Below are 15,321 nucleotides of genomic sequence, written 5' to 3'. Positions count from 1 at the left end.
AGGGAGGCAGGAAATCCTCAGTACATTTCTAACATGTGCTTTGCCCTACTCAGTCCCCACTGCTCCCCCTGGCTGACTCTAGTGATGGTCTAATTGCTCCTCTCCTGTGTCCTGTCTGTATCTCCTTCCCTCCACACCTGAGCTGAACCATGGCAGTCCCTTTGTCTCTTTTTCTGAACAATGATTGACTACTTGCCCCCTAGGAATCTACTTTGGTTAAAAAGTTCATCCTCTTCCACCAAGCCCTAATCACAGGAAAATTACCTCCTATCTATACCTTCCCTTTCCCTTTCTTTTCTTCATTCTGAATAAGCCCCTCCCCACTATGGGTTTATATCTTTGGATCTGAGGGCAGGAGTGGGGAGAAGTAAACCAGGTTTGCTGAGCCCCCTCCTAAATCATAAGCTAAAACTTGTTTGCACCAACCTCTTCTGGCTTTCTTGCTTCTGAATAACATGACATGCATGTTCCATTCTATGGTCATCTCCTTACAACTTGAAAAACTCAGAGGAAACCCTTGCCAATTTAAGACAAAAAATTCAGGAGGGGGTGTATTCAATAGCCCCTCTTTCTACAATGTGAGGGGAACACAAGGTTCCCCTGCATATGAAGGGAGAATCAGGTTTGTTACAGAGTACATTTTCTTTAAAATGCAGTGGTTCCAAAAGGCATCTGGATGCCTCCTGTGGTGAGAAGATCTTGGACAGGCACAGAGGTCTCTTACCAGTTAAGCTACTTAGCAGATGCGGGGCTCTTGTCTTAGCAATAACCAAAAAAAGAGTCTTTGGGTTTCACATACTCAGCTGAGTATTAAATGACACCCACCTAGAATCCTTAATCTTGTTATTCTCACTTTTTAAAGGTTAAAATACAAAATTCTCCTTCTTTAGAATTGGGCAGACTAGTTATTTGACACTTCGAAAGTATTTTAGACTATATTTTATTTCTAAATGATTTCTTAATACCAAAATTCAAATACTTTTATGGGTATTCATTCTGTTGTTTTTCACAATAGAAGGGAGGGAAATGGTAAAAGTCAGTGGGACTGATGGTAAATATCTATACTTCATCTTGGGTGTGCGTGCTACATTGCTTTAGTTGTGTCCGACTTCTTGCGACCCTGTGGACTATAGCCCACCAGGCTCCTCTGTCCATGGGATTCTCCAGGGAAGAATACTGGAGTGGGCTGCCATGCCTTCCTCCAGCAGATCTTCCTGACCCAGGGATCAAACCCACGTCTCTTAGGTCTCCAGCATTGGCAGGCGGGTTCTTTACCACTAGTGCCACCTGGGGATACTTCATCTTACTCTTACACCTACATATTTGTGTATAATTTGTGTTCAATATATGTTCTATCATAAGATTCTCAAGGTAATATTATTAAGGATATAGATAAGAAAAGATGTCATAGAAGTTAAGTGACTAAGTCACTCCATTATCACGTGACTTCTGAGAAGCAGGATTTATCTTCAGAGTGCTACTCAATTCTCTTTCAAAACATCATTCTACACATCTCGTAAACAATCTATTGACCACAGATGATGGGAGGACAAGACGGACTGAAAGAAATGTATGGTGTCAAATAAGTTTGAAAGAAACAGATTAAACAATATTAAAGAGATTTGTTTTCATGAAACTCCTCCATCTTTAAAAAGCGAACACAGAGTTAATTTGAACAGGGCATTATTTGTGATTTCTTTTAATGGAGAACTTGGGACTAAATGGTTCTAGTAAATGGTTACTCTGGAGACACAAGGTTGTGGGAACATTTGGTGGCTCAATTAATCCATATCTATAAACCTAGGCTGGGGCTGCCCTGATAGCTCAGATGGTAAAGAATCTGCCTGCAATGCAGGAGATCTGAGTTCGATCCCTGGGTTGGGAGGATCCCCTGGAGAAGCAAATGGCCACCCACTCCAGTATTATTGCCTGGGAAATCCCATGGACAGAGGAGTCTGGCAGGCTATAGTTCATTGGGTCACAAAGAGTTGGACACAACTAAGCAACTAATACACATATGAACCTATACTAAGGAAATTATTCAAAATATGAAGAATTTTACAAGATAAGATTGTTCATCATGACATTGTTTATTATGAAAGAATAAGAAATAATGGAGATGATGAACAATAAAGGAATTTTAAGTATGGTACTCAATAGAATGTCACCTCGCCAATAACAATGGTAGGTGTGGATGCTGTGGTAATGAGAAAAAATTATGGTATATTTTCATTGAAATAATGGGGAGCGTATGTATACCTGTGGTGGATTCATTTTGATGTTTGGCAAAACTAATACAGTGTTTCAGGTTTAAAAATAAAATTAAATTAAATTAAAAAAAAAAAATAAAAAAAAAACTGGATTAAAAATCTTTTAAAATATTACAGCTGTGTAAAGAAACACATCCATAGAAAGAAACAAAGCAAATATACCAAAATGTTAACATTAGTTGTAATAGGGTTGTGGCGTTATGAACATTTTGTTATTCCTTTCCTATAGTTTCTATTTCTCTGCCCTCCCTGCATGCCTGCCAAACAGAAAAGACAATGCATGGGATTGAGTCAGGACCTTGCTTTCCTAGAGAACTGCTGAGGTGTAGGAAAGGTAAGCCTACAATTGTCCTGCGTTCACTTGACCAAATGATACAATCTAGAGATTGCACAAAGTCAATCTCAACTGGGGTGCCATAGTGCCATCTTCAGGGTGCAATTCTTCACCCACAGAATCAGTTCATAGCCATGTCTGTGTGGTGGTGGTGGTGGTGGTGGGTAGGTCTAGGTCTGATGTCTATCTGATGTCTGTCTCCTGCAGGATCCTTTGTGATTCGGCCAATGCTATCCTACATCCAGAAGGGAAGAGAGAAGGGCTGAGGATGTTTGGAGGAATCCCAGTAAATCTAGTTCTAAGAGATTCCCCCAGAGACAAGCTCATTTCTGGGCAGGGTTGCTGAGTGGGTGGTGAGATTGGATAAGAAGTCAGGATTCCCTTGGGAACTGGCAGTTTCTTTGAGCAGTTCCCCCACTTAACCTCAGAATGTTGTGCATGCGTGCTAAGTCGCTTCAGTTGTGTCCGACTCTATGCGAGCCTATGGACCGTAGTTTGCCAGGCTACTCTGTCCATGGGATTCTCCAGGCAAGAATACTGGAGTGGGTTGTTGCGCCAGGGGATCTTCCCGACCCAGAGATCGAATCTGTGTTTCTTATGTCTTCTGCATTGGCAGGTGGGATTTTTTTACCACTTGTATGCAGTGTAATTAGCAAGTTGGTAGATCCCACTGAGTAGTCATTTGTTCCTATAATGAGGCATTTCTGGGAAGTTCTCTACTGATTGCCAGCCAAAAGTTCTATTTTGCATAATTATTGAGACACAGAAGGGGTTTGTACAGTGGTTAAGAACATGATCTTAGAGTCTGACAGTTCTGGATATAAATCCCAGATCCATCTCCGTTCAGCCACTGGAAATTTACTTAACTTTTCACACCCTCAGTTTTGCCATCTGCAAATTGAGAATAATACTCTGTACCTCATAGAGTCATTTAAAGGATTAAATGATGTAATGAATGTAAACAGCTTAAGTATAGTGCCAAGCAGACAATAATAGTAGCTAATTACTGTTATTAGCTCCTGTAACAGTAGCTATTTGTATTTCAAAGTACTCTTCTATTTTAAATATGTATATTTCTTTACATTTTCCCCAAAGTCTGTAAAAGGTTTCATTAATTAATAGCATCCCAATTAGGAAAGCGCTGCTCTAGTTTACAGATAAACCACCAAGGAATCATACATGATTTACCCCGAATCACTGAATTTTGTAGCTCTTCAGATCCAACAGTTCTGTTGGTAGTATCCTCATTTCGATTACCCAGCCTCAAAGAATTCCACGCAGTTAGTGAGGCAAGTTATTCCTTTCCGGAAACCACACGGGTCCCTCTAAACTGAGTTTCTGCTCTTCCTCTGTTTGATTTCTTAAAATAGTTTCTGAAGATTTTAACCACAACTGAATCAAAACTAACCAGCCTGTAATTTCCTGGTATGTCCCTATGGCCTTTCTTTTAAAACAAAACACACATACAAAATGGCATTACATTGGCTGGTTTCCAGTGTTTCGGGGTTTTAACTGGAGTAAGCTGGAAAACGTCAATGAAAGTTATCCTAATTTCTCTTTGTCAGTCCTTTGGAGCAGGTTCTGGGCTGTTGGGGCTTCATCATGATATCTTATCAAATTTAGGTGCTTTTAATTTTGAGTTATTTTAAGAAAAGTTTACCAATACCAGCTGTCCATATTCTTAACTGCATGTCTTCCTTCTCTTCAGTTCTAGGACATCGAAAAATAAGGCAACTTGTATTAAGTAGATAAGTCAGAAAGAGAAAGAACTGCTCTGCTTTTATATAAAAGATATGCCAAAAAATATCTAAGAAAATATGGACTGGTTATTTGAATTCACAACTTAAAAGCACAGTTAGAATATATTTGGATCTTTCCCCAAAACTTATCCAAAGGTTCTGACTCAGCTCAGATGTACAGACTACATTTAGTTTGGCTGATTATTTAAATTAGTTAATTTTTTTGTTTGTTTTATAGTCATTTAAATTTTTTCCATGATTAAATGTTTTCTTTTAGCTGAATTCTCAATATATTTTAAATATTTTGATTCACAATGAAGTGTTTTGGCTTTTAAAATGTTTATAATTAATATATAACCTAAAAGTTGTAATTAAAAAGAAGTAAAATTGTGAATAATATTGTAATATTCAGATAATGACTAAATTAAAACCTGGTTCAGAATAGAAACCAATCAATTATTTTAAAATTATAATGAACCTTATGAAAATATACGTCCCTGTAGATTGTTTCTCTAAATGCTTGTTTCCATAAATATTTGTTAAATTAACAATTAACAACAAATTGATAATGATATAACTAAAAATGCACAATAAATGTTCAGATAATGATGTGTGCTAGGAAAATTCAATTTCAAGCAAAACATCCTCCTATTCAGATTTTAAGATAAAATAAAATCTAATTTGGGATTAATTATATGAAAGAATAATATTCAGAAGTTCTGAAATGTTAAAATACATTTCTAGAAATAAAGTATATTTTCTTCATGATATGTATGTTTGGAAATAACCAACAAGATGTTTCCAAACAGATAAAAGTTTCAAAGTATATTCAACTTACTACAATTAGAGCCAGGAATTTGTCTCCTAGAGATTCACATGCTAAAGGGTTCTAAACTGTTCTTCTAAGAAATATCTTCCTTGTATTATTTTTTATAATATTAATTATCCAGCATACTTTCTTCATAGACAAAGAAAATGCAATGTTAAGCATAGTCTGAAGTATTATAAATGATTAAAATTAGTGGAATCTAAAATAATGATATTTTTACTGTATCTGGCTATTGGAACTATATTATTAAGCATAGATGGTTAAGACAGAATCAAATATGTAGTGTACATTACATTTTTTTCCACTGGAGAAAAGGGACAGGGACCTAATTATATTACTTTTTTTTGTCCACATAGTCTCCCTAGTATTTTCTATAACTACTGCTATGAATAATTGTCAAGCATTTGTTTTAAAAAATGCAATTCCAAAGATTCAACAAAGAAGAAACAAAACACTCTGGGTTGTACAAGTGTAAACATATAACTAGTATTTGAGAGAAAGAAACTATCTATCTATCTATCATGTTGATGTTAAAAAGCTAAAGAGAGAGTCACTCCTTGCAGGAACCTCAGAATCTCACCAGGGGTTCAGAAAGAAGAAACTGGATAAAGTCCTCTTTTCTTTTTTTCATTTTCTAATCCACAACGTAGCGTCAGTTTTCATGCTTTATACTTATTTTGCTATCTGCTCAATTCCCTGGCTGACAAGCATTAACCTCAATTGTTTTAAGTGACCTGCTGGGCAGCACTGTTGAAATGAACATAGATTATATCACCCCTCTAACAACTCCCTTAGTCTTGCCTTCACTGAGATAACTTTTCTGGAGAGTACTCCCTTCCTTTCAGTTTTCATCCATTTATTTGGCACTGGCTTGTGTGTTTTCAACTCAGAGATTTTGGGGTTGATGTTTTGGGAATCCAATCTAATGAAGATAGCGATTAGATTATGTAATTGTTGTCTCTTAATTGCTCAAAGAGTTCTCTTATGCATCTATTACTTTCTTATTTTTATAAATCTAAAATTCCTTAAGACTCTTAAATTTTCAACAAAAAGATTATTTCTGTATCTTAAGAATTTCATAGGAAGCCCGTAAGGACCAAACACCTCCACCCCGATTTAGACCTGCGGGTGCTGCCCCACGTCCTCCACCAAAGCCCATGTAAGGATCCAAGTCCTTAAAGACTGAAGAAATATTGGTTTCTCTGAAAAGACAATAAAATGGAAATTATACTTTAAAAAAAAAGAATTTCATAACTGCATTATTATTTTGTTCACATTTCAAAGAAATAACAGTGCAGAAATAATTTTATACTGTTAGCTTTAAAAACTTCCTCGGCTTCCAGGATATCCCATTTATTGTTACTTAAAATTTGTTAACTGAAATCTAAAACCTACTCCTATCACAACTACTGACTTAAAACAGGTAGTAAACAAGAAAATCGACACTCAGCAAGTAACTTACATTTGTAGGTGCTGTGGGAAAGCACAAAGCTAACAGAAGGTGTAAGAATTTTCGGAGGACTCAGAGTCTACTTTTTATAATTCAGATTCCCATGTGACACTGGAATTTTAAAAAGGCAAGAAAAGCTGTTTCTATATTAGTTTCAAAGTTTCCAATTTTTATTCTGCCAAGTCTTAACATCCCTGAGTTCCCTGAGTATTGCTTGAGGTACAAATCTCCTGTACCCGATAGAAAGAGCTTCATATAGATGGAAAACTGTACCATCAACTGTGTCCATATAAGTAGAATTTTTCTGAGAACAATATATATCACCCTAGTAAGAGGCTAAATAGGGAATCTCCTTGAAAAGCATAAAGCCCTTTATTACAAATATAAGGTGGTATTATTTTTTTTTTTTTTCTGTGATTATCCCGTCAAGAGTTCAGGGCAAATAGGAAAGCCAAATTTGGGGAGGCGGGTGGTCTTACAAAGAGGAAGTAGGTATTATTGGAATGTGTTCACTTTTCTCTTTTTTTCTTCCGTGACTTCGTTTTGCCTCTCCCATTTAGAGGCATAAAGAAACAATTTACTTATAAATGCATTTCATACAAACAAATGCACACATACTTATTACACATGTGCAAACAGAAGCATTTGACTTTCTAAAAATATTTCAGCATAATTTGGAAAATAAGAAAAACATCTCTCATTTTGACAAAGGTTAAATAGCAAATGGGTTTGCAACTGGCATCACTTTGCCAAAAGGACTTTAAAATATATTTTTTTCAGATGAAAAACACAAATCTTTGGAAAACACACAGATTGACATCATATGCAAATGAAAAATCTATATGTGAAGAAATAATCAGGTACATAATATGGGAGTAGAAGTGATGGTTTGCTGCTGAAATATTTAGATTATTAGGAAGGTACAGATGTAGCCTATTATTTTAATAAGTACTCTATTGAATATCATGTAAAATATTTAAAATAGTTAGACCCTGACTTTGCGGGGGTTTCTCACCTTTTTATATTCTCCTGACTCCGTGTCTGTCCTCTGGTTCCTTAATTTGTTCCTAGCATATAAACAGACTACCATAAAAACGACCTCAGCCACATGCCCTGGAATATTGTCGCATTTCAGGGGAACTTACTTTTAATGGGTTTGTCTTTGAGAAAATGTAATTCCTCCACTAGCTCTTTGGATAGACTTTTCCCCTGCAAAGTTGAGGTGACAGTTAAATGTGCTAGGTAACACTTCGTGGCAGGCTTACGGAGAGAGGAAGTGCCCCAGAGAACCTGGCTGCAGCTCAATCACTCTTGCTGGGTTTAGAAAACCCACCATTGCCCGCCCAGTACCTTCTTCTCGCTTTCCCGTCGCTGCTGGTCTTTTAACTTAATCTGAAGAAGCTGAAATTTCAAGAGTTTCCCTATCAGTGGTAAGGTTAATTTCTCTCCGCTGTCCATAATTGCTTTTGCTGCCGTTAACACCTATGAAGAAACACAATTATTAGGAAAGTGGCATTTTATAACCTTTGGCATGTCTGTCAGTGATGAAAAGACAAAATGGTATTCTGAATTTTGTAATATTTGTCTTACTGCAAAGGTGCCTCAGTGCTGGCCAAAATAATTAGGGGAAAATGCCCCAATGCCATAAAGCGAGGCATTTACCCTCTACTCTAAATATATTGGGTTGTCTGAAAAGGAACTTTTTCCAATAAGGGCTTCCCATGATGATGCTAGACTCAGACTCCCAAAGAGGGGTGGAGGAAAGACAGGCGGGGCTCCGTGTCAGGATGACCGACGGGTCAGTTTCATGCTACAGAAAGTCTATTGTTTGGCACAGCCAATAGCCCAAACTGTCAAACCTTGACTTATTAGGACGCTATAAATTAAGTAGGGTTTTATAATAATGGAAATGGCTATGTTAGCGGTCTTTTATTTCTTGGTGACCAAAGTCAAATGAAAGATAAAAGCTGTTTGACACAGAGGCGCCATGCGAATGTTGCTCCCCTACCCCCAGTCCCTTGCAATTTAATGTTGATCCTGTTGGTATGCAGCCTAATTGGGGTGAAATAAGGTTATTGAGTTTTCTTTGGGTGACGACAGCCACTAGGAACATACAGCTGTATTGTCCAGATGTGTGGCACTGACAGCCTGTTTTATAACTATGCTTTTTACAGCTTGTTTCCCCTAAATTTCACACAACTCTAACATCTGGGCCCTTTTCCTTGGAGCCCTATAACCACTTTATTTACTGCAAAAAAAATAAAATCATGTAAAATATACCATAAAAAGTTGTTACGTGTTTCTCTTTCTTCATGTTGTCTCCCTAATAAAGTTCACCGCGGCCGGAAGCACTGTCACAAACGTAATCTAGTCAAAGTGTTTCTCGACTTTTGTTTTTAAGCAAGCATCAGGTTTATTTATAACCTCGGGATGAATTAGGTGTTACTAAAATGTTCTGACATGTTGCTTTTCTCCCCCCTTGGAGCAATTACTCCTCAGGGCGCATATGGTGTCAATTTCAGAGCCTCCCGTCTCAGACAATGACGGCGCACACTGCATCTCATCAGGCTGCGTCTTGTCTGAGGTTCATACCAGTCCTTGGTCAGGGCTTTCCTGACCGATCCGGTTCCTTAGGACTTTTCACTTTGCCAAGGGAAATAGCTGAAAGGAAGGGAGATGGCTATTTTGCTTCTAACTGCAGATGGCCCTGTGGATTATCATAAGCCAAAATGTAACTGGACCGCCTGGAGACCACGTCGGGGTTTCCTGCCTTGCATCGCAGGAGGGGAAAGCCAGGGGGAGGACTCCTTTAAAGCTGCTGTTTCCAAAAACCAACGGAACAGACCAAATGTCAGAAAGCTTTGCGTGTGTCTAAGCAAACACCCTCCGTGAAACAGAGCTCTTTGCTTTTTATGGCAGTTCTGCTCCTGCTAACACGATTTAGGGAAAGGGACATAATGGCTGTGATTTCTGGGAGCTGGAAAACATAAGGGTACACCTGCAGAATCTCACCATTTAATGATGACCAGACTGGAGAGACAAGGGAATCCTGAGGGGTTGGACAGTTAGTTACACATAAAATGAAAGCAGTCCGATTGGTTCCAGTCTCAAGGGTAGGTGTATCTGGTTTGAAATGGTATGTTTCAATACCAGCTAAACAGTGTGCCGACAATCAGGCTTCTTTGTGACATCTGGTTCAAAATATACAACTCTGAGTTTGTAAGGCTCAGAGCAGTCTAGCATGGGGTGTTTCCCTGTGATACAAATATAATGACAGTGTTGAAGGGAAGTCAACACTGGCCTGGGTCTCTTTTCCTGATGATCTGTGAAAACAGGATATTTACCTACGTCTGGGGTGGTGTGGATGAAGCCTGCCTGGCGTCACAGTGATGGATGGGATGTCTCTGGAATTGCTTTTTATCCCCATGTCCCTATGAATGTTACCTCACGGTGTTAAAATGTACTCAAAGCACAACAAAACTTCCCAAGAGAAAGGTATTTTTCAGGCCATAAATGTTATTTCTGGTTCATCAAAAAACTGTCTGTAGAAAGCTGGATTTAAAACAAAAAGCTGGCAAAGCCTCAGAATAAGAATGATATCCTCCTGTGAAATGGGGAGATGAGGAGCTGCAGGGCACCCGGGTTCTCACGGACACAGAGCCCATCAGAGCAGTGGCAGGGCGAGTCCCAAGGACGCGTCCTCCTCCCTGAACAGGCCCAGTCTGAGGGAGACTCAATGCTGACGCCCACACTCCTGGAGAGGGACACGGCAGTGCACGTGGCCTCATGAGCAATCAGCAAGCTTGTCCTTTCTGAAAGAGATGTGACTCCCACATGTGCCACTGTCTTTCTGTGCTTCCCCCAAAGGGAATGATGATGTGACTCCTGGGGGTAATTAAAGTAACTGAAAGTCTCTTCTGAAAAAAATCTTAGACTGAAAATGTTTATGGTACGTGGGTCATCCCCGGGAGAGGTAGAAACAGAAAATTATTTATAAATGAATTTCTACTGAAAAGTCTTTCTTCTCACACCCCACAGTTCACACTTCCACCCACCAGGAACTGGATCTCAGATGAAAAACAAATCCTTAGAAATCTTTGTCTGAAGGGTACGTCTTTGAAGGAAGAAAAATATATGTGCAGAAGATGTAGATTTTAAAAGGTGGTGCAGTTTCTCGAGTAATGTTTGAGAAAAGCTTCCCTTTCTTGCCTCACTTGTAGTAACTGAAGTAGTAATCAAAATGTCAACCTTTCAGAATTTTAAGAATTTCTTGTCTAGTATCTGGGCTTCCCTGGTAGCTCAGATGGTGAAGAATCTGCCTGCAATTCGGGAGACCTCAGTTCAACCCCTGGGTTGGGAAGATTCCCTGGAGAATGGAATGGCAACCCACTCTAGCATTCTTGCCTGCAGAATTCTGTGGACAGACCACGGGGTAGCAAAGAGTCAGACAAAACTGAATGACTAACACTTGTCCAGTATTTAGTCAATGTGTGTGTGTGTGTATCTGTGTGTCTCTCTGTATGTATATCTGTGTATCTCTGTGTGTATATTTCTGTACGTCTCTGTGTGTGTGTGTGTGTTGGGGAGGTAAGATGGCAAGGGCTGTAGGTCTTGGGAGGATGAGGGATATAAGAGAAAAATGGCACAGTGAGCTGATCAGAGCTGTGGTGTAATTAGACAAAATCCCGTTTCCAGAACTAGGCAGAAAAAGTCCTAAGTGGGTTGAAACCTGGGTACTCATCAAGTCAAAATACCAAACAAATGATCCTGACATGAGTCAGAAACTTAAAATAATGAGTCTTACGGGCAAGTGAGACTTGTTAAATAGAGAAAAACTGCTGCCAGACAAGGCCTGTGTGTGTCTGCTAGACCTACTCAGGCCAGGCCACGGGGCCTGCCAGGGCTGTGGGGGATGTCCAGGTCAAGGTACCCGAGGTGCTCAGTTCTGGAAAAGTCTAGTGGAGGAAATTTAGCTTCAAAGAGTGCAGCTGAGGCAGGAAGACACATCTGTGTTTTACTGTGTGAAGGTCTGATTTTGAAGGTAGATGCCCTTTGTCTTCTAGGAAGTTTGTGATTCTGAGCACACTAAGAAATAAAAGCATTTCACTCTATATCACTGGCCTGCCTCAAAGATTTATGTCGTATTTACTGTCTAATGATCTGATCCAACAAAAACACACCAAATGAGCCAAATTCTTTGCTTGCCTGGGGATCAGGCCCACCTACAGCCCTCTCCCCCGCTCTTCATCCCGCCCTGAGGATCCTCCCCACATTAGTAGTAAGCACGGCATCAGTCTGGACAACACTTAGAACTGCTCCAAAGGTTCCCAGGGGAACTGAATGTATGCATGTGTGCAAATGTATGTGTGTATAGATGATAGATAGATAGATAGGACTTCTATGGGGTCTGCAGATCTGCTGCCTGGCTTCCCTGGTGTGCTTATGGAACAGCTTGCATTGTAGCTTAACTTGCTGCATGTTCAATCCAGGTGAGTTCTAAGGAAGGGTAAGACTTTGGATCTGCATTTCTCTTGCCTGGAGCAAGCCATGGGAAGGAGGTGGTGGGGAAGAGGGAAAGGTGCTTATGTTGGCAGAGAAGGGAGGGGTGATGAGAGGGGCATAAGGTGAGGGAAGACTTTCCCTGCAAGAGTTCCAAATAGTCACCCTTTCTCCTAAAAATCTCTTGGTTTCTGGGTCTTCTTTGAGTGTCCGTGGTATTTGTTAGAGTAGCTGTAAAAATGCATAAGACATGATTTCACATTTAACCCATTATTCCTGCATCAGTGATTTAGGGTTGGTTTGGAGATGTAAAAGACCTCAGCAAACAGGAACAGAATCCATAAACCTGACTCAGTCCAGACTAGCCCAGGGCTGAGCAAATACGTCTTTAACATGCTAATTTTATTTGTTCATTTGTTTTTTCATTCATTCATTCATTTGGTATCACATTCTCTTGTTTCTCTCATTTCTTTAATACATGACTAAGTATAACACTTCCTTATCATGGTACGAAGTCCAAACAGTACCAGAAGGACATACAGTGGGAAAAACATGAAAAACATGCTTCCCCAATCTCCTCCATTCCATTGACCAATTCTTGTCTTAAAATAATTTCCTATGCAAATATAGACATACATCTTTTTATATTTTAATACAAATAGTATCACACTTTAATATTGTCAGGTGGTTTGTGTTTTTACATCCACAGGTAGCCAGGACAGCTTTCTAGGCTGACATATATTGTTCGCATATGCATTTTTAAATTATTGGCGTAAACCTCTATTGTATGGGTGTTTGGTCATTTACTTAATCAGTTCCCAACTGATGGACATTTTGGTAATTTCAGGGTTTTTTGTTTTTTTTTTCTATTAAGCTCATGTATATTTTAAATATTTATTGATACTTCCAAATTGACCTCTGAAAAGTTAGCAGCATTCTTGTTTTCACCACTGTATGAAAGGATATGCTCCCACACGGGCCCTGTTAACTGGATATTCTCCAACTTTTGTCCATATTCATGCTGACAGGTCTGTGATTGTGGAAAGGTTCTTTATCTGTACTGTACGACAGGGGAGCCACCAGCCACTGACTGTTATTGAGCACTTGAATATTGCTAGTGTGACTGAGCGGAGAAGACGATGGCACCCCACTCCAGTACTCTTGTCTGGAAAATCCCTTGGACAGAGGAACCTGGTAGGCTGCAGTCCATAGGGTCGCTATGAGTCGGACATGACTGAGCGACTTCATTTTCACTTTTCACTTTCATGCATTGGAGAAGGAAATGGCAACCCACTCCAGTGTTCTTGCCTGGAGAATCCCAGGGATGGGGGAGCTTGGTGGGCTGCCATCTCTGGGTTCACACAGAGTCAGACACGACTGAAGCGACTTAGCAGCAGCAGTGTGACTGAGGAACTGAATTTTTAATTTTATTTAAAACTAAAATGTAAATAGCCACATGTAACTCGGGGCTTCTGTTTTGGTCAGGACATGTCTGTGCTGCAATAAAAAGTGGAAAAATTACTATTTCATTTAAAATTATGATTATTTAAGACAACAAGGATTTATTGTATAAGCACAGGGAAATATATTTAACATTATTATGACCTACACTAGAAAATTATATATATATATGTATAACTGAATCACTTTACTGTACACCTGAAACTAATACAATATTGTAAATCAACTATACTTCAATAAATAAAATAATGTTTATTTAATCATCCGACCACTTTGTCCCTTTGATTTTACCCTTAAAACTGAAAGAAAAGATATTCTTATGGCACCATACTTGGCAAAGTTGATTAATGTAGGAATACTCATATGCATTATTAAATATAATGGTACACTCAGATAGTACCCAGTGAAAGGTAATGGAAATTTATGACTTCCAGGCTAAGATATTTTTTTCTGCTCATTTAAGAAATACGCCCTTGAACAGGTGAGGATAAACGGGACTTGCCTGAGGCATAATTTAGAAAGATACAGAGTGCTTTTTTGCTGTCTAAATCACTCCTGCCACTACAACAGAAAAGATTTAACTTAGTAACTCACTCTGAATGAATTTTACTATACCAGTGTGTAAGCTGTATTATAAGGTTTTATCCTTTAGTTATAGAATGAAAGGGACTAGCAACTGATGATATAATTTCAAGCAATAAGTAATAGGTGTGACAACTGAGAATTTAGGGTGGGAGGTGACTACTATCTTTCACCTGAAAGCCTGAAATGCCTGAGGCTGACTCTGAAGATGAATATAGTTTCGCTTTTGTGCCCCCAGAAGACCGCAGTGTGACAGCAGCCTTCCGGCCATGACTAGCTTCTCCTGCACCCACCTCACGTTTCACTGCCTAGAGTTCTTACACTCCATGACTAGGTCTGCAGGGGAAGAACTGTGCAGGGAAAATGGAAATAACCTTGGGAGCAGGGTCAGAGGAGGAGCATCTGAGAGGATGAGAGGGTGGGTGGGGCAGAAAACCAGCAAGGCAGCAGCTCTGTGCTGTGGGGAAGAATACAGGCAAGGAAACTGCTCTGGGAAGTAAGACCTGGGACTTGTCTGTGTGTGATTGCGTCTCCGTGTGTGTGCACATGTGGTGTGTGTATGCATGTACCTGTGCCTGAATGTATCCGTGGGCATGTCTGTGTATGTGTATATGCATGTCTGCACAAGTATGTGTGCTTATGTGTTCAGCTGCCTTTGGGGATGGTCAAGACCATTAAAAGATAGTTTGTAAAAACACTGGCAAAACTGAGACAGCAGATATGAAGAATTGGTAACAAGAGAAAACTAACATCTTTAATTGGCACCTTAAAAGTAATACTGTTGATTATTTACCATTTCTAGCTAATTATCCTGCAGAACACAAGTTCTTATGTTTATCAACAACACATGTCAGAATATATATCTATATTTTCATCAAAGTAAACTGTAACTTTATGTGCCATCTTCAAAGTTTCAGTTCAGTTCAGTCGCTTAGTTGTGTCCGACTCTTTGTGAGCCCATGAATCGCAGCACGCCAGGCCTCCCTGTCGATCACCATCTCCTGGAGTTCACTCAAACTCATGTCCATTGATTCGGTGATGCCATCCAGCCATCTCATCCTCTGTCGTCCCCTTCTCCTCCTGCCCTCAATCCCTCTCAGCATCAGAGTCTTTTCCAATGAGCCAACTCTTCGCATGAGGTGGCCAAAGTACTGGAG

General features: G+C 39.5%; 1 protein-coding gene across 1 annotated transcript in view; it reads right to left on the bottom strand.

The window, feature by feature from the left end:
- The window catches only part of SPAG17 (sperm associated antigen 17), a 250,107-nt gene that overhangs the window by 178,401 nt on the left and 56,385 nt on the right, over positions 1 to 15,321 (bottom strand). Inside the window, exon 4 of the mRNA XM_025288015.3 lies at positions 7,973 to 8,104. Coding sequence (XP_025143800.3) covers positions 7,973 to 8,104 — 132 coding nt within the window. The remainder of the gene's footprint in view (positions 1 to 7,972; positions 8,105 to 15,321) is intronic.

Source organism: Bubalus bubalis, chromosome 6 (assembly GCF_019923935.1).
Source record: "Bubalus bubalis isolate 160015118507 breed Murrah chromosome 6, NDDB_SH_1, whole genome shotgun sequence".
Taxonomy (NCBI): domain Eukaryota; kingdom Metazoa; phylum Chordata; class Mammalia; order Artiodactyla; family Bovidae; genus Bubalus; species Bubalus bubalis.
Note: the sequence above shows the minus strand (reverse complement) of the source record. Positions and strands in the feature narration are given on the sequence as shown.